General features: G+C 43.0%; 1 protein-coding gene across 7 annotated transcripts in view; it reads right to left on the reverse strand.

Moving 5' to 3' along the window:
- The window catches only part of foxp4 (forkhead box P4), a 276065-nt gene that overhangs the window by 73924 nt on the left and 180413 nt on the right, over positions 1–21728 (reverse strand). For 6 of the 7 annotated variants that reach the window (XM_060910313.1, XM_060910312.1, XM_060910308.1 and 3 more), the window contains 3 exons: positions 16468–16615; positions 8231–8435; positions 3528–3626 (listed from right to left, as the gene is read on the reverse strand). In XM_060910313.1, the coding sequence (XP_060766296.1) occupies positions 3528–3626; positions 8231–8435; positions 16468–16615 (452 nt within the window). The remainder of the gene's footprint in view (positions 1–3527; positions 3627–8230; positions 8436–16467; positions 16616–21728) is intronic. The other variant, XM_060910309.1, reaches the window with a different exon arrangement.

The raw sequence follows: 21728 nt of genomic DNA on the forward strand, positions 1-21728 counted from the left end.
GCTGATAAGAGAATTACAATGGTTTTTCATGTGACAAAAATGTGCGATTAAATTACGATTAATCGCGAGTTAACTATGACAGTCGCGACATTAATCGCGATTCAATATTTTAATCGCTTGACAGCACTAATATATTTAAAAACAAAAATGGCTTAAAAAATAATGAAATGAAATGTTTCAACTTTAAAAAATTACTATAAACAGTAATCAGTAATCCATAATAAATAAAACAAAGTCAATATTTGGTGTGAGACAACCCTTTGCTTTAAAAAAAAATTATATATATATATATATATATATATATATATATATATATATATATATATATATATAGTCTCAGGTCCAATGAGTGCAGTTTTATAAGGAAACGAGATGTAGGTTTTACTGAGCATCTTGAGTTCTTCTCGACACTCTGAATGTCACACTCGCTTCTTAATTTTGCACCAAAACCCAGTAGCCTTCATTATGTTTTCTTTTTTAATCTGAAAACCGGTCTCTTATGTAATATGCTGCTCAGATACAAACATTTTTTTCTATATAATTATAATTTTGTGCTGGAAAACGAACGTTTGGAACTCTAAAATGTTTTTGTACTGACTTGATAATGTAGCTACCATGAGTTGGCCTAGTGGTTAGCGTGTCCGCCTCTCGATTGGGAGATCACGAGTTCTACTCGCGGTCGGGTCATACCAAAGACCATTATAAAAATGGTACCTACTGCCGTCTGGCAAGGCACGCTGCCATACAGATGCGAGTGGGGAGTCAAACTCTCGCGGTTACCAGAGGCCTAGCCCTCCACTGTAACCCTAGCTATGTAATAGACGAGAGGGCTATGGAAATGGAGATCGGCACCGCCCTATGCGCCACATGGTGTGGGAAGGACTTTGATTTGATTTGATAATGTAGAAGTCATAAAATAGAAATCTATAACAAAGTTTGTGTGGAAAAAAAATTATATATATATATATATATATATATTTTTTTTCACGGTCCAGTTTCCATCAAATCCCGCGCTGTGATTGGCTGGCAAGCGGGTCTGTATCCTACGCTACGGACCCCAGTTACGGACCTCTGGCGACTCGCTCGTTCACAACGACAACAAACAGTAGCAATTTTTGTCAACATTTATTTTCGCATTTTTCAGGAGAATAGCATTAATTTTACAGCATGGATAGTGATAACGACAGTCTTCACAGTGAAAGCGAGTTTTACTACCCTGAGGAAGAAGAAATAAAAGAAAACATTTCAGGAGAAAGCTAAAAACCTCTAACTGTTGCTAACGCTGAGCAAAAACATGGTTGAATCCTGAATGACTCAATTTTGTATAAATAGGGGACTACATAGGCGGCAAAATGTAGTTTTTCCCTGCTATGGAAGTGCACTTGTATACCGAGGAGGAAGCCATTTGCATTACAGCCGTGAATGAGGATTCAAAATGGTGGCTCGGCTCGGTTTCCCCTTTCGGGCGCTCTCGTTTTCTGTTAGAATTTGGTAAAGAAAAAAATAAATATATTATTTACCAGCTTAAGGTCGGTCCGTATGGTGAAATACCGTGACCTCGGCCTTGAATACTGGCCTTGGCCCAGAGGGTCTCGCTCAGTACTTTCAAGACCTCGGTCACGGTATTTCACGATACGGACCTCCCAGCTGGTAAATAACATATATATACACTATATTGCCAAAAGTATTTGCTCACCTGCCTTGACTCACATATGAGCTTAAGTGACATCCCATTCCTAATCCATAGAGTTCAATATGACGTCGGTCCACCCTTTGCAGCTAGAACAGCTTCAACTCTTCTGGGAAAGCTGTCCACAAGGTTTAGGAGTGTGTTTATGGGAATTTTTGACCATTCTTCCAGAAGCGCATTTGTGAGGTCACACACTGATGTTGGACGAGAAGGCCTGGCTCTCAGTCTCCGCTCTAATTCATCCCAAAGGTGTTCTATCGGGTTGAGGTCAGGACTCTGTGCAGGCCAGTCAAGTTCATCCACGTCTTTATGGACCTTGCTTTGTGCACAGTCATGTTGGAAGAGGAATGGGCCAGCTCCAAACTGTAAAAACAGTCTGCATGCCTAGGTGCTTGATTTTATACACCTGTGGCCATGGAAGTGATTGGAACACCTGATTCCGATAATTTGGATGGGTGAGCAAATACTTTTGGCAATAGAGTGTATATATATATTGTGTGCCTGAGACTTCTCCACAGTATTGTGTATGTATGAAATGTGTCTTATAATTGGTCTATATCCGGCCTACGGTCTTCCAGTTGGCGTCTCCTGTTGCAATTTATCAACAGAATCATTTTTCGAGTTGAATCAGCGCGTTATATACAGTATCAGTCAAAAGTTTGGCCACGCCTACTCACGCATAGCTTTTTCTTTGTTAATTAAAAGACACTTTTTCAATGACGGATGCCGTTTCTCGTTATCTGAGCCGTTCTTGACATAATACAGATTACTGCAGGTGTAGTATGAATAGGGCTGTTGACTATTATTATTATGATGATTATTTAGGCGCACCTGTTAAAGGTGAACGTGATGCGTTTTAAACATGATGGTAAACTTCACTAAAACGACTGTAGATTATTTTCGGTCAGGAAGCTGGCACTGTGCTTGAAGCGCAAGAGGCTCTCAGCTTTCAAAAAAAAAAACAAAACAGCTCAAATTTTGTCCATCACGTAGCGTATACCCGGCTTCAGATGGCTTTTGAAGCACTAACAGAGCTCTCTGGTGAAAGCGGAGGGGGGTAGGACGCCCTCTGAGTGCTTGTTTAGTTTGAGACGCTGCCATTGTGTTTGTTGTGGGCGGATCGGGTCTTCTGGTCTGGCTTCTGTAAAGACCCGCAGCAGATTAGTGCTCTCTCTCTCTCTCTCTTTCTCTCGCGCCCTCTTTCTCTCTTCTCATCTTTCCAGCCACGTCCATCCATCTTTCATTTCAGGCCTGGATAGCAGCCATGGGCTAGCATGTAGTGCAGAAGCCTGGACCGCAAGATCCTCCGTCATGCGCCTGATTTCTGCTAAGCATGAAGAGGAGGGGAAGCTTGCGGTGCTTTCGGGTCTGGGCAACTCGTCCCGAATCCACATCAGAATGCCGTTTAACGCAAAGCAGCTTGCTTGCAGATGAGGTTCTCCTGATGTGGAGAGCATGCACACGTCGCGCATACACACACGCACGCACGCACGCACACACACATGCTTCTTCTCTTCTGTCAGATGTGCTGGCAATGGAGAGGCCACTCAATTCAGAAGCTGCTCTGACTCCAGACATTACAAACTACTGGCAACCACACGGTCCACATGCGCCATGCATTAGCCCTGCCGCACTGTTTTTCTTCTGCTCAGAGAGAGTGTGTGTGTGTGTGTGTGTGTGTGTGTGTGTATATATATATATATATATGAGACAGGGACGGAAGGGGTTAGAACACCCATAAAAAAAGATAAATACACACCAACTCATCCCTACTCACTGAGTACGGCAGGTGTGCGTGTGTGCGTGTGTGTGTGTGTGTGTGTGCGCGTGTACTCACTGGGTACTCTGTAGAGGAGTGCCTTTGGGGTAAGGGGTGAGATGCTCGTCACTGGACTCCCCCTTGGTGAAGGACGAGATCCACTCAAAGAGTCTTGCTCTTAAAAGTGGAAGGAATTGATCAGAACCTCAAAGAGTGGCCACACACACACACACACACACACACACACTTTCTAAACCTGTCTTCCTCTCTTACTTCTTACAAGCACACCTTAAATCACATCCAAATTAAACTTTGAATTTACACCACAGCGCACACGCACGGCTAAACTATCACCGACGTGTGATGGACGCTCCAGTCACGCCACATGTAGAAAAACTTGCACGAGCATCAAATGTGAAGTTAACCCAGGGCACTTTACACCAGCACATCAAATACGACCGTGACAGTGCCGGCTATGAAATATTAGTGTGAGCAAACAAAACATGCACTTATAAGATACAGACCTTTCGACAGCGTGCCACGTACTCACAGGACGTGCTTCAACTGTGCTATTCATATCACACTCCAGATGTGCTTTTATTACCCCCTCATCAATTTTTTTTTTTTTTGTGTGTGTGTGTGTGTGTTCAAACTTCCATTTGGTTAATATCTCAGTGTTGCAAGCTTCTCACCACACAGACTTACATTCAGGGTCAAAAGCAAAAGCGGAGATTAAATATTTATGACAGAATAACTACCAGCGTTTCTGATACGGTGCATTTTATAATATTCGCTCACGTTCAGGAGACACTTTGTCTTGGTCAGGGTCACAGCTTTAAAAGCACAGCGGACAGGGCAGAAAGGACGACTCAATGAAACACCAGTCCATTCGATAGAAAAATACTAGTTCATAATATCTATTTGATACCTTAACGTGCCATTCCACCATTGGATGTATTCTTTGGCATAAAATACAATACATTTTGACAACATATATAAACGGTATCACTAGATAGAGAAATCTTTTAGCTTCAAAATGATATATCAAACATAATTTTTGGACAACGACAAGTATATTAATTTTGCGACCAAAGTCACCTACCCTTTTAATTTCCGCGCGTGATGTCATCGGCAGGTTACCCTTCTTGTGTACCACGTGACGTGGCACACATTATCAGCAATGGCGGATAGAACGCGATAAAAATAATACCAATAAATCTAGCTAATACCAATAAATCTATCTAACTGAAAGATTAACTCAAAATTTTTCGCAATTTTTTTGGCCCCCATATACGAGGAGAAATGACTCTCTCACTTTGGGGGTTTCCTGGTCTAAAAATAGACCGACACGTGGTACACAAGAAGGGGAACCTGCCGATGACATCACGTTTCACTACCGTGCGGAAATTAAAAGGGTAGGTGACTTTGGTCGCAAAATTAATATACTTGTCGTTGTCAAAAAATTATGTTTGATATATCATTTTGAAGCTAAAAGATTTCTCTGTCTAGTCATGTTGTCATAAAATATATTGTATTTTAGGCCAAAAAAATACATCCAGTGGTGGAATGGCACTTTAAGGCTAGACCGCCTTTCAGATTTTTCAAGTGTAGGTCATAAAAAGAATTTCCCCCCGACGCCCAGTTATTTTTGTTTAGCCGACCGAAAGCCACCGAATTCGAATCACAGTCTTCCAATTTTATTCTTTTTTTTTTTTTCACCAAACCACGTGGCCCGAAATTCTCTGCTATTTTTTCCTGCTTCACCATGACGCAATACAAGATACTACGTCATGCATGACGTGGTGGGCTTTCCCTGTTCGCGCAAGGCATTGTGGGATACAAATTTGAAACAGGAGAGAAAAATAGAGGACACGAATGAAACGTGAAAGACCGACGACAGTAACGGAAAGAAAGAAAGAAAGCGAGAAGAAAAGACGTGACGTTATATGCGAAGGAAAGGAAATGCACGACCAAACGGATAAATATCGGCGCTCGGCGAGCACCTCGGCGTGATCAGCTGTTCGTTTAGCGACAGGATGATGGAACTGTCAGTGCAGGGTCAAAGGTAAACCTGCGCATGTGCACACACACACGCACACACGGACTTCCTCTGTCTGCTTGACTGCGCGAAGCGAGCGATTTCATGCACATTATTTGCTTTAATCCCTTCAAATTAAATAACTTCCCAGCCACGGAATGGCCTGATATATTTTGTGAGATATTACAGAAATAAACATATATCACAATGACCGAATTTCAGTGGGAACTAAATTTCACCGATTTTATGAAATCGAAAGGCCGTCTCGCTTTAAGAGGTATATTCTGCATCAGAGAGAAAGAGAGAGAAAGGCAAGGAACCAGAAGTTATGCTAAGTGGCTAACTGACTAGTTTTTATCCCGAACCATTTCGGTCATTACTGTATGTATAGTGTTGAAAAGTTTTCACACTATTTGTAATATTCTTTACTTTTGCCCTGTTTTTCTCATCAAACTGGTTCCTAACTACGGAAATTAATGCTGGCAAGAGAACCGGATGCTAGCCGGAGAGCTGGATGTGAGCTAGCAGGCTAAGCTGTTATTATTTTGCAGTTATGCTCGGATGCTGAACTCTCAGGGACACATATACTTTCAAAAATGATCAATCTTTCGTTTGCTGTTTATTTTTGATCCAATTACTATCAGGGTATCTTCTATTATTCTATCCCCAGTCACTGGATATGAGCAATCGCCCGCTCTGATTGGCTAATCTACTACAAGGCTGTCAGCTCATATACCGTGAATAGAGAAAAACAAAATGGCGGCACGCGTTGCTGAACCAACCGAGGACGAAGTAAGAACTCTACTCGAAAACAAAACCCAAAACTATTTGATGGTCAGAACGTATCTTTTTTTTTATTTTTCAAGAATTATTATTAGCGCAATTTTCACAAACTGCTACTGTCATTTCGTCGGTTGGTTTACGGTACGTCCTAAGCGGAAATGATTTTGTATAAAGTTTTTATTGATCGAATTTGCAAAAAAGGTCAGTTTCTCAAAATCCAGTGAATGTGGATAGAATAAAACAGTCTCGATCTTGTCGTACGTGGCGTATAGTCGCTATCAGCTCATGTACGACTCGATTTCATGGAATAACTGTTAATTATGCGTCTAATGAATTAGCTTTACATTAAGTTTCATTGCACAAACATTATTTGCCGCATTAGGTAACCAGATGAACCGTAATTAATTAATAAACCATAATTGATATTACACACACACACACACACACACACACACACACTAGCAAAGTAATTTAGAAGCGAACAAAGTCGCAAACTAAAGTACATACGTATTAATCAGTGTTTTAACATGTGCTAATTGATGTTTGCTTAAATATTAATAGACTAAAAAAAATTACCATAATGATCCATAATGCTGATAACTCCAGGTTAGAGTTGGAGATATTGGAAATTGTGTTTCAGTCTCACTTCTAAATTAGTGCCATGCATATTACAGACTTAACACTGAGTATGAACACTGGTTATTTGCGCTATGTTCACACTGCAAGGCTTAATGCTCAATTCCGATTTTTTTTTTTTGTGAAATCCGATTTTTTTGGGAGGTCGTTCACATTAACAAATATATGCGACTTGTATGTGATCCTCAGTATGAACGAAAAGCGACCTAAAAGTGTTCCGCATGCGCATTGCAGGATACGACGATGTCACACGCAGTGAGCATGGCCAGTGTTTACGGAAGTAAAACCGCCCGGTTGCGGTATGACCCATCCAATCTAGCTTGAATAGCTGTATCCCCCCAAGTGGAAATCAGCTCCCCAACCTCTGCGTCCTTCCATTGAGAAGATTCAGAACCTTCACAGCCCGAAGCGTCCCTCGCATTGATGTCATGCGCAGGGGCGCAGATACGTTTTTTGAACTGGGGGGGACAAAAAACTGGGGGGGACAAAGCTGCCAGCAAACCAACCCCAACCCCGATATGCCTGTCAAACTTGTTGTGGGTAACCATAGCAACCAAACTCGAGCTCGCAACCTGTGCAGTCTGCGCAGCTCAACCAACCGAATATCAGTCTTTGTTTTGTTTTATGTGAGTTGTTGCAACTATGTATACACTGCCGTGCACCTCAATAAACCGAATGGTAATTAGTCTTTTGATTTTTCCGTGAGGTTTGCCTTATGCAAAGAAAGACAGCATAGACGTTTTTTCCTCCCTATAAGTGGGGGGGACCGAACGAAGTGAATTTAAATCTGGGTGGGACGAATCCCACCCGTCCCACCCTCTATCTGCGCCCGTGATTATGCGCCATGCTGTTGTAACTTTTTTTGAGAGACCCGCCGCCTACTTCAGCGCAGAATAGTGACGTTTGTGGCTTGCTGATGACGTGTAAGTCGGATGAATGCGACCTGGCGGTTCAGACTGAAGTCGCATATGAAAAGAGCGGATAGGAATCGGAATTAGGACCACATATCCAAACGGCCTGGGTCGGATTTGAAAAAATCGGATCTGTGTCGTTCATATTGTCAATAAAAGATCGGATACAGGTCACATATGGGCGAAAAGATCGGATTTGAGTCACTTCAGCCTGCAGTGTGAACGTAGCCTTGGTTCATTATTTAAAAAATAACTCAACTGAATAAACTACTCCGCGAATATTATTTACGGCGCACTAACGTGTTAACTAATGCACTAATGATGCCGGTTAAACAGAACCAAAGTTCCAATACCATGGAGATGAAACATCACACTATAGTCTAGCACTCGTTGTTCACAAGTCTTGAACTCACCTGTCTCTCTTTGGAGTGTGCATGGAGTTCTGTCCATTTGGCAAAGGATGATGGGGGATCTGAGGTGAGACTTTGGAGGCCGTGTATGAGGTAGTGTTGGAGCTGTTGGTGCTCAGGTCGAGGCCCTCGTGCTTGATGGGCTCGTCTGCGTTCTGCATGCCCGCCACGTCCTTCCACAGCTGCTGCAGGTCCGTGGGACACATGGCTGGACGGATACAAAGACGGAAAGTTTTGTTCAGCATGAAAATGATCTCACATTATTTCAACATGCATCAGATATCGCCATCAAAACTGGGCTTTGAAGAAAGCAAGGTTAAATATGTAAAGATTATAAAAGCGTGCTTCAAAAAAACCGATACTTTCAATAGAACCTGCCAAGTCCATACTTGCAGTTCTTCGTTTGCAAGTGACGTCGTAGCTAATTACGCATGAGGCTTTGAACTGGAAGTCGGCCATGTTGGAGGATATACACAAACTCAGGCGGCGTACATTTACTATAGAAGATATAAAAAGGTCGTTACGCCCGAGAATTCCTTTTGTTTCTTCGCCATACCGACTCTGTGGTGTAACTGGATGCGGGCGCAGCTCTATTCGAGACGAGGGGATTTATAAGTTCTTCGGAATTCCAGCAATTGTAAATAATCAGGGAGAAAAAACAAGAGAGTTGTCCACGGAGCGTAGACGTCAATTTGACGTCCAACATAAACCGGGCTGATCCAAGCGATAAGAAAGCAAAAACCACACGAGTCTGCAGTGAACGTTTTGTCCATGGTAAGTGCTACGAACCAGTTATTAAAGAAAGACCGCAATATATAAGAAAATACTGGATTGTTTAATAGCCTGGTCGTGCAGAAACTCGCTGCTGTCGAACGTGAAAAAGCCGTGATCATAGAGCGTGTGGTCCGACAATCAAAGGCTTCTACGATTATTTCATTTTAGAAAGAGCTGTATATCATTTTCGATGCTGCTGCTTTTATTTTGCTTTTCCTTTCCATTAGGGAAACCAGCTGAGCTCTACAATTTTACAGATCCAGACTGGGCTCCAACCCAAAATATGGGCCACAACAAAATCGAAGGTGGTACTAAAGCGGCAGCTCGAAATGCTCGGCTTACAGAGCGCGGAAAGGAACGCGGAATTAGTGAAGAATCTTCCCAAATGATCACAGAGTCAATCGAACAAGATTCATGTCAATCCGCTACCTCAAATCCTGCAGCCTCCTCGCATGCTGAACTAAATATGTTATATAGTTGTGTGTTAGAACCCCGTCTTCTGAAGCAGTCAAAATGATTGTTAGATTTGAGAAACGACTCCGAGCTTCTAAATGTAACTCCTCTTACTTCCAGTCTGTACTCTTACCACTGTGTCTTTATATATCTGTACCGTATATTGTATATCCTCCAACATGGCGGCGGTCAATGTTTTGGCCACGTGGTTGCAAACGAAGAATCGAACTCTTCCGCAATGTCCAAGCAATATTTCCCTGGACTCAGAACCGTGTCCAGAGAAGCACTGTGGAAAATTTTTATTTGAGAAATCTAGCTTTTCAAAACATCGACAGTTCGAACAACAACAGCATGTTGATTAAATACCTGTGAAATATGATGCGATTTTTTTCTGAGCGCTAGCTTCTGTCCCACAGAGACGTAGCAGCCACAGGTGTGCGAGACACTCCGAGCGCTTGTGTCATGAGTGATCGTGACACCTCGTCTTTTTATAACCGCCTCCCCTTGTCTGCCTTGAGCGCGTGCCAGTTGGCATGGAGCGTCTCTTTGCTGGTACATTACAAAACCTGGCGGCGTGTTGACGTTAGTGTGGCAAACCCGTAAAACACCAGGGATTTGTTCACATCTTGGGAGGGCGACAACAAAAAAAAAAGGAGGAGTGGCAGCCTGCTGAACGGAACGGCCACTTCTACCGTATTTTTTTGTTACTTTTCCGCCATTTCCACAATTCTCCCGGCTGTCCCGATTACTAATTACAGCTGTCCTGACCAACTAGTCACTGTCGGTATTAATCTTGTCGGTGTACTCGCTTGACACTTTCTTCATTTTTGCAGCCCCCTTCTGAAAGCCTGATGAATTCTGAGTTGTTTTTCTTCCTCTCATATTTTCTCCACTTTTCTCTTGCTAATGGAGGAGGTGGTTGGAGAGGCAGGAGGAGAAGAGGAAGGGGGAGTTAATTCCATCACACACACACACACACCATAGCATGTCTGGCTCAAGCTGTTCCTGAAAACCCACAGCCTGCTACGCTATCACATATGGCAGGGACTTAATAGCAATCCAAATATTATGTCTGGTGCGTCGGCATTCCTGTCTCGGTCCGCGCCAAAACAAAGCGAATGATGGACGGCCGCACTTGCAGCTCCGGCCTGTTGTTCTCTGGAGGGGGGAGGTGGGGTGCGCAACTTGCGGGGGCATGGAGGAGCCGCAGAGCGCTACAAATCGTGGACAGAACATGCAGTGAGTGAGAAAGCGAGACGGGCCAAGAGAAAACTGGCAGCTGTACCGAATGAAAGAACAGCCAGAGTGTTGGAGCAGATCCGGGTGGAGACGGAATGGTCTACCTACAGTGAAGTGTTTTTGTTTCTCACTTTCTCCCGAATACACATGCATGAAGGGCCAGGTGGGGCATTTCCTCTGTGGCTAGACTTCAGCACTTTCCCCAAATGTCCACAACCACCACCCCTCCTCACACACACACACACACACACACACACACACACACACACACACACACGTGTGCACTTCCAGTCCGAGACCACCAAGCTAAGCACCCAAGAGAAGCCCATGCAATTCCAGAAATTTCCATGAAAGAGTAGCATATGGTAGTATTTTGCTTTCTTATGACAATAAGAACACTTAAATACGTCTTACTTACGCGTTTTTTTTTGGTTGTTGTTGTTTTTTTTTTTAATCACATGGCTGCTGCTGCTGCTTCTGATTAATATGTGCAGTTGGGCGCCAGGCATGGTGTCAAGGCCTGGGATGACAGACTGTACTTTCGTCCACTTATAAAAGGTATTAAATCTTTCTCTCTTGGCTGACCTAGAGAGATCTGGTCAGCTTTCGTACCCCGCCTCCAACTTAGAACAATGCGAACGGCCTGAATGTGAGGGATGAGGTGTAGACAACTTTTCACGAAAGAAACCACAAAGTGCTTTGTTGGAAATTTATGGTGGAAGCAAATATTGTTTGGGATTGTCGAAAGTTGAAAACGCATGAAGCTTTTGGTAATGTTAAAAAAAAAAAAGGAATGCGATGCCAGGTGTCGCTGCCACCCGTGGACCAGAGGACAAAATCCTTTTGAATGGGGCCAAGCAAGACCAGCATGAAGAATGTGCACGGTTGGCTGCCTGCTTTTAATGGAAGGCCTCTTATCAGGGAGGGATTGCGGGGGAATTCCGTGTGTTGTGGAAGGAGCCTCGACTTTATTGTTCCTCGATGATGTCAGCAAGAGAGGTGAGCATGACTAGAGGAGTGCCAAGGCCAAAAGTTTACTGTTGGTCATAAGATCTGTTAGTCTTGACCTTTCCATCTTTCCACCAGACGGGTTTCCTAAGAACAGGCGTCTGTGTGTGTGTGTGTGTGTTGGTCTGCTACATTGTGTGCGCTACATTGTGGAGGCCACTCAGGACAACGCATGGCAATCTTAAGTAATACAAATAATCAAAGGTGCCAAGGGCAATGAGAGCGAATGGAAGTCAAGCGCAGGTTCATTTCAGAGGCTCGCGTTTACTGTAAAACCTCGAGAAGCCTCCTTGCTCTTATTCATTCCTCTGAGAACTCAGTGTGTGGTGTTACGTAGGACGCTATCTGGATGAGGCTAAGTGAAAAGAAAGGATGCAGGAAAACACATCGAGCTAACCGAAAGCCTCATTTCCTCTGGCTGCTCCCGGACACACGCACAAATTCTCCTCGGAGACCAGCAAATTTTGTGGCATATTTACCTATTATCCAAATGACTGCCTTCCCCAACCAACAATCACGCATGTCTTTTATCTTTTTACAAGCTGATTAAGTTAACAAGCTTCATATGTGGCTCAGCAGCATGCGTCCATGGCTGCGGTTTGCTCCAGGGGTAGGATGGTGGGGTGCGGTGGCAGGGGGATGGGGGATGTCATCCATCTCAGGCTAATAGATTGAGACGATTAGAGTGAGGGGCCCTGTTTTATAGCTAGCATTATTAGCGTTCAGCACTGCACACGTTCATGTTTATGGCAGGAGGTCAGCTTGTGTGTGTGTGTGTGTGTGTGTGTGTGTGTGTGTGTGTGTGTGTGTGTGTGTGTGTGTGTACCGAAGGCCAGCACTGTTAACGTTCAGCACTATACATGTGTTTATAGCAAGGGGTTGAATTCTGGCCCGGGTCTGCAGTGACCATCTGGTCCAGTCCTGGAAATCTAAGAATACACAGAATACACACGCTGTGTTTATTTAGCCTGCTGTATTTTACTCCGGGGCTGGTGTGTGTGGTGAGTCTTTGCTTTAATAATCATTTCTAAAGGAGTGCGTGGCATCCCAGAGACTGGGAGGTGAGCCGGTGGAAGTGAAAGAGACCACCTGGACCAGGGAATTATGGGAGTAGTGTTTCAGCTTGAGGTTAGACAAGGTTTCTCTGTTATCGCTATGAAGGAGAGTTCGCCGAACCTTCATTTTAGAGTTGAGTGTATCGTGAAATGAATAGATAGAAGGAAAAATATCATTAGTATACTCATGCATGTGAACGGATGCTCTGCCAGATACTCAAAGTGTAAATCAAACTTTTTTTTTTTTTTTCTGTAAAATTGTTGGTCCTTATTTCAATACGAGTGGATTTAGGGGCTGCAAAGGGACACTGTAATAAAACGTAAATAAAAGTCTCTGCATTATCTCAACCTTGGTTGACGTACACTACCGTTCAAAAGTTTGGGGCCACCCAGACAATTTTGTGTTTTCCATGAAAAGTCACACTTTTATTTCCCACCATAAGTTGTAAAACGAATAGAAAATATAGTCGAGACATTTTTCTGGCCATTTTGAGCATTTAATCGACCCCACAAATGTGATGCTCCAGAAACTCAATCTGCTCAAAGGAAGGTCAGTTTTATAGCTTCTCTAAAGAGCTCGACTGTTTTCAGCTGTGCTAACATGATTGTACAAGGGTTTTCTAATCATCCATTAGCCTTCTGAGGCAATGAGCAAACACAGTCAGTACGTTTACATGCGCATCCAAATCGAGCTGCTGTCGGTAATCGAGCAAAGGGTCCCAGCAGGGGTGCCAGAGAAATCCAATCCTACATGCATACTGTGAAATCGAGCTATTGAGTGAGGTGCATTGTGCACCCGAGCCACAGGTGGCGCTACACGCCCCATCGTGTTGGTACACTTCCGGTTGTCGTCATGAAGAAGAGCTATTCAAGAGTATAAACAAAGGGACTACAGGCGGAAATTAGCATGTACTGCTATAACCTGGTACGGACATCTGTCCTTACCACAAGGATAATGTTTAATTTGTACACTGTCCCTTTTAAAAATAAAATAAACTCTAAGAAGAGTGTTTGTAGTTTGTATGTACGAACAGAAGTGTTCCTAATAAGGTGGGCGGCTAAGGTGAAGTGTCATGCCGACCGAGGCTGTTGTGTTTCCTGCTTGTGGTCTCGTCACTTCCGGAAGGGGCAGTGCTGAAGTAAGTAGATCGAATACGTAGCTCGATAGGGTTTACATGCACTAAGTAGCTCGGCAGAAATCGCATAATCTAGGTCGTGCAGCTCGATTGCGAGAAATCAAGTTCGGTTCAATTTCAGCCTAGCTAAGGTGTTTACATGCCATTTAGAACTTCGATTTCAGACGAGCAACGGCAGAAATTCGATTTTCTCTATGTGCATGTAAACGCACTGAATGTACCATTAGAACACTGGAGTGATAGTTGCTGGAAATGGGCCTCTATACACCTATGGAGATATTGCACCAAAAACCACACATTTGCAGCTAGAATAGTCATTTAGCACATTAGCAATGTACAGAGTGTATTTCTGATTAGTTTAAAGTGATCTTCATTGAAAAGAACAGTGCTTTTCTTTCAAATAAGGACATTTCAAAGTGACCCCAAACTTTTGAACGGTAGTGTATGTTGCCTTTTTTTTTTCCCAAGCATGGACTGAATGCAGTTATCATTGCCTCGTTCCCTACACTGTACTGAAACATTTTATTTTAAAGAAGTTTATATTTAAGAACAGTGAACAAAAAAAACGCCGTCCATCTATCATCCATTTTTTTAAGATTTCCATTTTTACTTTTCGACTTTAAGACTGAAACGAAATGTTCTGCCAAACGTCCATTATTCTCGTTACCGCAAGTCAAACTGACCGTCCAATGTCTGTCATTGCTTCCTTAGTTTTACATTACAAAGCTAACACAGCTAATAAGTAATGAAAATCGACCTCGACCCAAAATGTTTTTCATTATACATGCCTAAATGTTCTGATGATTGCGCAAACGACAAATGTTAAGCGACTTGAGCTCATATTTTGAAACAACCAGTTTTGTCAAATAGTAGGAACTGCCTGTATTTCCAAACCTTTTGAACAAAAGCTTAAAGCGTCAATATATTATTGACATTCATTATATTAGGCCGAGCTTTCTGATGCTTGGTATTGTACATGAAACGGGAGTTTTTTCAATTGTTATTACCTCACCCCCGACGGAGTACGAAGTATTGTAATCAGTGCGGTTTGTTTGTTTGTTTGTATGTGTGTCTGTTAACAATCTAGCGTCTAGACGGTTGCACCGATTGACTTCAAATTTTCAGAGTAGGTGGGTAATGGTCCGTAGATTACCTGATTAAATTTTGGCGGTAATCGGCTCAAGGTGAAGGTCAAGGTCACCAAAGGTCAACCTTTCGGTCAAAATAACATATTTTCCATTATAACTCAAAAACGGCTGCCGATAGACAAATGTTTACTGTTAGGAGCATATAGGAACTCCCGTATGGCCTTTCATTTGGCACCATGATCTTTGACCCTGAGTGACCCTGAAAAGTCAAACTCAAGGTCATGGATTTTCAGAGGGCTGTAACTTGAAAACAGTTCATGGCAGACAGATGTTTACCATTATCAACGTATAGGAAGTGCCACATGGGCCCTCATTTGGCACCATGACCTTGAATGACTCTCAAATGTCAAACTCAAGGTCATGGATTTTCATAGGACTAGAACCGGACAGCTGATGATCGAGAAATATTACAGTTATCAACATATAGGTATAAAATAAGTGCTGCCGGGCAAGGTCTGTTTGCCTGACAACATTTATTTATTTATTTACTCTTCAATAATTCCTTTACCCTGGTCACGGTCCTGGCTGTGAGGTAGGAATACACACTGGATCGGACGTAGGTCACCGTGCAGACACTCATTCAAACCTTGGGGTTATTTAGAGTTTCCAATCCACCTACCACACACACACTGACATGTTTCTGGGAGATGTGAGGAAACCGGAAAACACGGTGGAAACCCACAGGGACACAAAGAGAACTCTGTAACTCACGTTCAGGCTCAAACTAGACACCGTCGAGCCATGAGACAGCGACGCTACCCGCTGTACCACCTAGGAAGCGGAAACTAACTGGAGAACGTGGAAAATATTTACGTATCAGTGATTTTTCACCAGGCGGCACGGTGGTGTAGTGATTAGCGCTGTCGCCTCACAGCAAGAAGGTCCGGGTTCAAGCCCCGTGGCCGGCGAGGGCCTTTCTGTGCGGAGTTTGCATGTTCTCCCCGTGTCCGCGTGGGTTTCCTCCGGGTGCTCCGGTTTCCCCCACAGTCCAAAGACATGCAGGTTAGGTTAACTGGTGACTCTAAATTGACCGTAGGTGTGAATGTGAGTGTGAATGGTTGTCTGTGTCTATGTGTCAGCCCTGTGATGACCTGGCGACTTGTCCAGGGTGTACCCCGCCTTTCGCCCGTAGTCAGCTGGGATAGGCTCCAGCTTGCCTGCGACCCTGTAGAACAGGATAAAGCGGCTACAGATAATGAGATGAGATGAGATGATTTTTCACCATTCCTCTGGATTGGTGCGTCACATTTTTGGTTTCGCCTTCTAATCAGGCTGTCTAACGTCAAAACCCATCACACGAAGTCCAATCAAACAAGGCTGTGATTGTGCTCCAGTGTTCGAGCAATACACAGCACGGATACTCAGATTTCTGCCAGCAAAATGACACCATAGTGACGTTAAAAAAAAGTCAGTGTGTGAGTGTGTACCTTGCTGCAGGCCCTGGATGGGGACTTGACCAGGTTGTATTCCGACAAGGCCTTGCCTCTGAAGGTTGAGAATGTGCTGCTGCTGCAGCTGCTGCATCTGGATCAGCTGCTGCTGGAAAGCCAGCTGTTTGCTGCCCAACTGCTGCTGCTGAAGAGAAAACATACAGTAGAAACGTGTTACACAGTCACAGAGATGGGGGGGGGAGAGGAGAAGAAGAGTTGACCGAGTGGCAGGACGGGATGGGAGGGACACAGGAGACACTCATTTGCTTTTATAGGCTTTCAAACTTCGTGTTTAGATAGGACACATCCTGGAATAGAAAGATTTTCCTCTTTGGTCATCATTGCGCTTCCTGAAGTGATGGAAATTGAGTGCATGGCTAAAAGAGCGGGCCTGTGTGCTTCCTCAATGCGGCTATGGAAGTCAAAGATTGTCTAGAGTTGTTGGAGATAATAGTTGATGTGAGAGTGACTACACCATGTGGTCTGGCAACACACACACAAAGCCACAGTCACTGCAGCATGTGTAGCAATCTGTTAGCATGCGGCCGCTACGCAAATTAACACGGCAATAAACAATGACAAACGACATCTGCGTGTGATGTTAAGCGCAGTTCCAAATTACATGACATCAGATGTCTAATGTTTTACGATAAGGCACGATTCCACTCTTGCCACACATTAAAAAAAAAATCACTCAGTGTAATCCGAAACGGGGGTGGAAAACACGCTCAGAGAGAGACAGAGAGACTCCATTTAAGGAATATGGCAGATTTGACAGAATTAAAAGCGTGCCTTAAGCTATACTGTAATGTAACATTCCCAATAAAAGAAGAGAAGGGGGGGAAAAAGGAAATAGAGAGAGTTCTCTCATTTGTTATCAAAGCTATGACATAAGGGCTGGAACGGCAGGAAGACAGCGCGGTTTCTCGGCTTCATCAAAAGCGTGTAGGCTGTTTATTTGAAGGCTCTCTGATGTTTAGAGCCAGCGCTAGAACCCACCCACCCACACACACACGGCATTTTTATATCTTTCTGGGGACCAAATGTGTGTGTAAGGATAGAAATATCTGACAGGTTTGACTTTATGAGGACTTCTAGCTGATCCCCGTAAGGATATCTTTTTTTTTTTTTTACAAAAAAAAAAAAAAGTCAGCTTTTATATAAAAAATAATAAAAAATAAATAAATAAATAAATAAATACCCAAAAGATTTCTGTTCAGTTACCCTGGTTAAGGTTAGGCACAGCATTAATTAACTGCATTAGTACCGTAATTATGCCAGTGGACGGTCCTCACAAGTCACAAGACAAACTTGTGTGTGTGTGTGTGTCCAGGGATAAGGGTGAGCACCACAGACTACATGGCATGTGCTGATAATGTCAAGCAGTGTCGCTGTGATAAATGTCCCCCTTCCTGAACAGCTTTCCAATGAGACGCTTTTTGATGTCCCCCCAAAGCGAGATGGACCTTATCACACGCCAGATAACAGAGAACAAGGAGTAGAGTGGAGAGGGATTTAAAAAAATAGCAAAAAAAAGAGAGAGAGAGAAATAAATAAATAACACTAGGTTCTCCGTCGCTGAGGTAGGGAGTCATGGGGGGGAAAAAAATCCGAACAGTTGGGTCAAGTTTATCAGCCAGGGCTAAAATCAGCCAAAACACGACTGCACTCAAGTCTGAGACTGGTCTGAGACTTCAAAACAAATCTATGGCTAATAGATTGCAGATTGTGCTTGGATCCTGTGCTATTAGCTACAGATCACAGTCAGATTGTGTGCTATTAGCCTTAGATCACATTCGGACCGGCCGCTATTAGCCATGGATCACATTCAGACTGAGCACTATTAGCTTTAAATCACATTTGGATAGTTCGCTATTAACTACACATCTTGTGGATTGTGTGTCATTAGCTACAGATCATGTCTGGATTATGGACCGTTGTAGGGCTATTCAGTTTGTTTCTGGCAGGTGGACTACATTAAAAAGCATATGGGACATATTTATAAGTGCATAGAGTTGGATGCAAAAGTTTGCACACCCTTCATTCAAAAAGATGAACCCACTAAAACTAATATGAGCGACATAACTAACATTTATGAAAAAATATAACAGTTCTGAAGAGATGACGTTTATTTGCTTTCTGTTGAAAGATATTTTCCGTCTGTTTTTACGCTCTCTGCTCTCTGTCGGGTTTTTTTTTTCTCTCTCTCTCTCTCCTGCTATTTTTCTTTCAGCCTTTTGTAGTGCGTTTTGTGGCTCAGAGATCCAGTTTTTAATTACTGACACTTTTTGGCAACTCTCATCCTAAAAACTTAGTCATCTTAGCTCAACGCTTCTTGGTTTCGGGTCCTGTGATAGCTATTGACTGCTCAAAGCGCACTACTGAAGAGATTGTCACGAAAGTTTTAATGACTAACTTGGAGAAATTTTCTGTAATATCTGCTACTAAGTAATCAATTCAGCTTGTGATTAAATACCATCATCATCATCATTATTATCGAAACAGAGAACAGCGCTCACTTGATGTTTGGACGATCTAATGGAAATATGGGAAATTTAGTCAACCGAACAAAATTCACCGACTTAATCAGCAATTATTTCAGAACCAATGCTAATAGTGATGACAATAAGTCCGCTGTTTAAAAGCCATTAGACACATTTAGCTCAAGTGATAAATGAAAGACTAGGGATGAATGTAAATGATCCTGATAACTAAATTAGTTATACGGTTCCTATCGTTTGTTTCCATAAGTATATTTTGGAAGTACAGTGGTGCTTGAAAGTTTGTGAACCCTTTAGAATTTTCTATATTTCTGCATAAATATGACCTAAAACATCATCAGATTTTCACACAAGTCCTAAAAGGAGATAAAGAGAACCCAGTTAAACAAATGAGACAAAAATATTATACTTGGTCATTTATTTATTGAGGAAAATGACCCAATATTATATACCTGTGAGTGGCAAAAGTATGTGAACCTCTAGGATTAGCAGTTAATTTGAAGGTGAAATTAGAGTCAGGTGTTTTCAATCAATGGGATGACAATCAGGTGTGAGTGGGCACCCTGTTTTATTTAAAGAACAGGGATCTATCAAAGTCTGATCTTCACAACACGTTTGTGGAAGTGTATCATGGCACGAACAAAGGAGATTTCTGAGGACCTCAGAAAAAGCGTTGTTGATGCTCATCAGGCTGGAAAAGGTTACAAAACCATCTCTAAAGAGTTTGGACTCCACCAATCCACAGTCAGACAGATTGTGTACAAATGGAGGAAATTCAAGACCATTGTTACCCTCCCCAGGAGTGGTCGACCAACAACGATCACTGCAAGAGCAAAGCGTGTAATAGTCGGTAAGGTCACAAACGACCTCATGGTAACTTCTAAGCAACTGAAGGCCTCTCTCACATTGGCTAATGTTAATGTTCATGAGTCCACCATCAGGAGAACACTGAACAACAATTGTGTGCATGGCAGGATTACAAGGAGAAAGCCACTGCTCTCCAAAAAGAACATTGCTGCTTGTCTGCAGTTTGCTAAAGATCACTTGGACAAGCCGGAAGGCTATTGGAAAAATGTTTTGTGGATGGATGAGAGCAAAATAGAACTTTTTGGTTTAAATGAGAAGCGTTCTGTTTGGAGAAAGGAAAACACTGCATTCCAGCATAAGAACCTTATCCCATCTGTGAAACATGGTGGTGGTAGTAGTATCATGGTTTGGGCCTGTTTTGCTGCATATGGGCCAGGACGGCTTGCCATCATTGATGGAACAATGAATTCTGAATTATACCAGCGAATTCTAAAGGAAAATGTCAGGACATCTGTCCATGAACTGAATCTCAAGAGAAGGTGGGTCATGCAGCAAGACAACGACCCTAAGCACACAAGTCGTTCTACCAAAGAATGGTTAAAGAAGAATAAAGTTAATGTTTTGGAATGGCCAAATCAAAGTCCTGACCTTAATCCAATCGAAATGTTGTGGAAGGACCTGAAGCGAGCAGTTAATGTGAGGAAACCCAGCAACATCCCAGATTTGAAGCTGTTCTGTACGGAGGAACGGGCTAAAATTCCTCCAAGCCAGTGTGCAGGACTGATCAACAGTTACCGGAAACGTTTAGGTGCAGTTATTGCTGCACAAGGGGGTCGCACCAGATACTGAAAGCAAAGGTTCACATACTTTTGCCACTCACAGATATGTAATATTGGATCATTTTCCTCAATAAATAAATGACCAAGTATAATATTTTTGTCTCATTTGTTTAACTGGGTTCTCTTTATCTCCTTTTAGGACTTGTGTGAAAATCTGATGATGTTTTAGGTCATATTTATGCAGAAATATAGAAAATTCTAAAAGGTTCACAAACTTTCAAGCACCACTGTATATTATATCATGGTCTAATGGTTAGCGAAGCAGCTTTGGGACCAAAAGGTTGCTGGTTCAGTTCCCTGGACTAGCAGGGCACCTAACTTCCAACTGTTCACTCTGGCAAGAGTGATGGTGTCCCTTGTGTCTGATTAGCTAAAGAAAAACTGACGATGTGATTATCGGTTCGGGTGGTTCCCGGCCCAAACACCAAGTACGTTTTTGCACCATTGGCCTGTGGTCATGATTTGGATTGTGGTTTTCTCCATTTCAGCCTACACAGTGATGAAGGACGGCACACCTGTTTCACATCTGTAGAGCAAAATGGAGACCAAGGCAGACAAAGTGACAGAAGGGGGTGGGGTGCTTCTAAACAACTACTGGAAGAAATTAGTAAAGCCCAGCCTTCTCACTTCCTATTATTTTCCCAGTCCATTTTTTCTCACTCCTACTCTGTCCATCCATCTCCCCCTTCATCTCTCTGTCCATATCCTACGCTCTCTCCTCCTCCCTCTGTTCTTTTTCCTCTCGCTGACTCGGTCTCCTGGGACACGGTTCGAGTTCTTTAACACATTGTGTCTGTGCACTGTTTACATTAGATGCACTCGAGTGGCCAAAGCTAGCGGAGGAGTGCGCCTGTCAGCTTGATTTATGAGCACATCAAGCAGAGTTTGGGCACGCCAGCTACGACTGACAGGCCCACTTCATTAGGCTGACTCTGGGTTGACTCTGTGGCCTAAGCGTCAAACACGCACACACACATGCGCGTGCGCACACACACACACACGTAGTCAGAGAGACAGGGAGAGAGTGAGAAACACAGACAAAAAAAAAAGTTTCAAATACCAGAATTGACAAATGTGAGTGGTAACTGTCTCACCCTCTTTCTCTCTTGTG

Source organism: Neoarius graeffei, chromosome 26 (genome assembly GCF_027579695.1).
Source record: "Neoarius graeffei isolate fNeoGra1 chromosome 26, fNeoGra1.pri, whole genome shotgun sequence".
Lineage (NCBI taxonomy): Eukaryota > Metazoa > Chordata > Actinopteri > Siluriformes > Ariidae > Neoarius > Neoarius graeffei.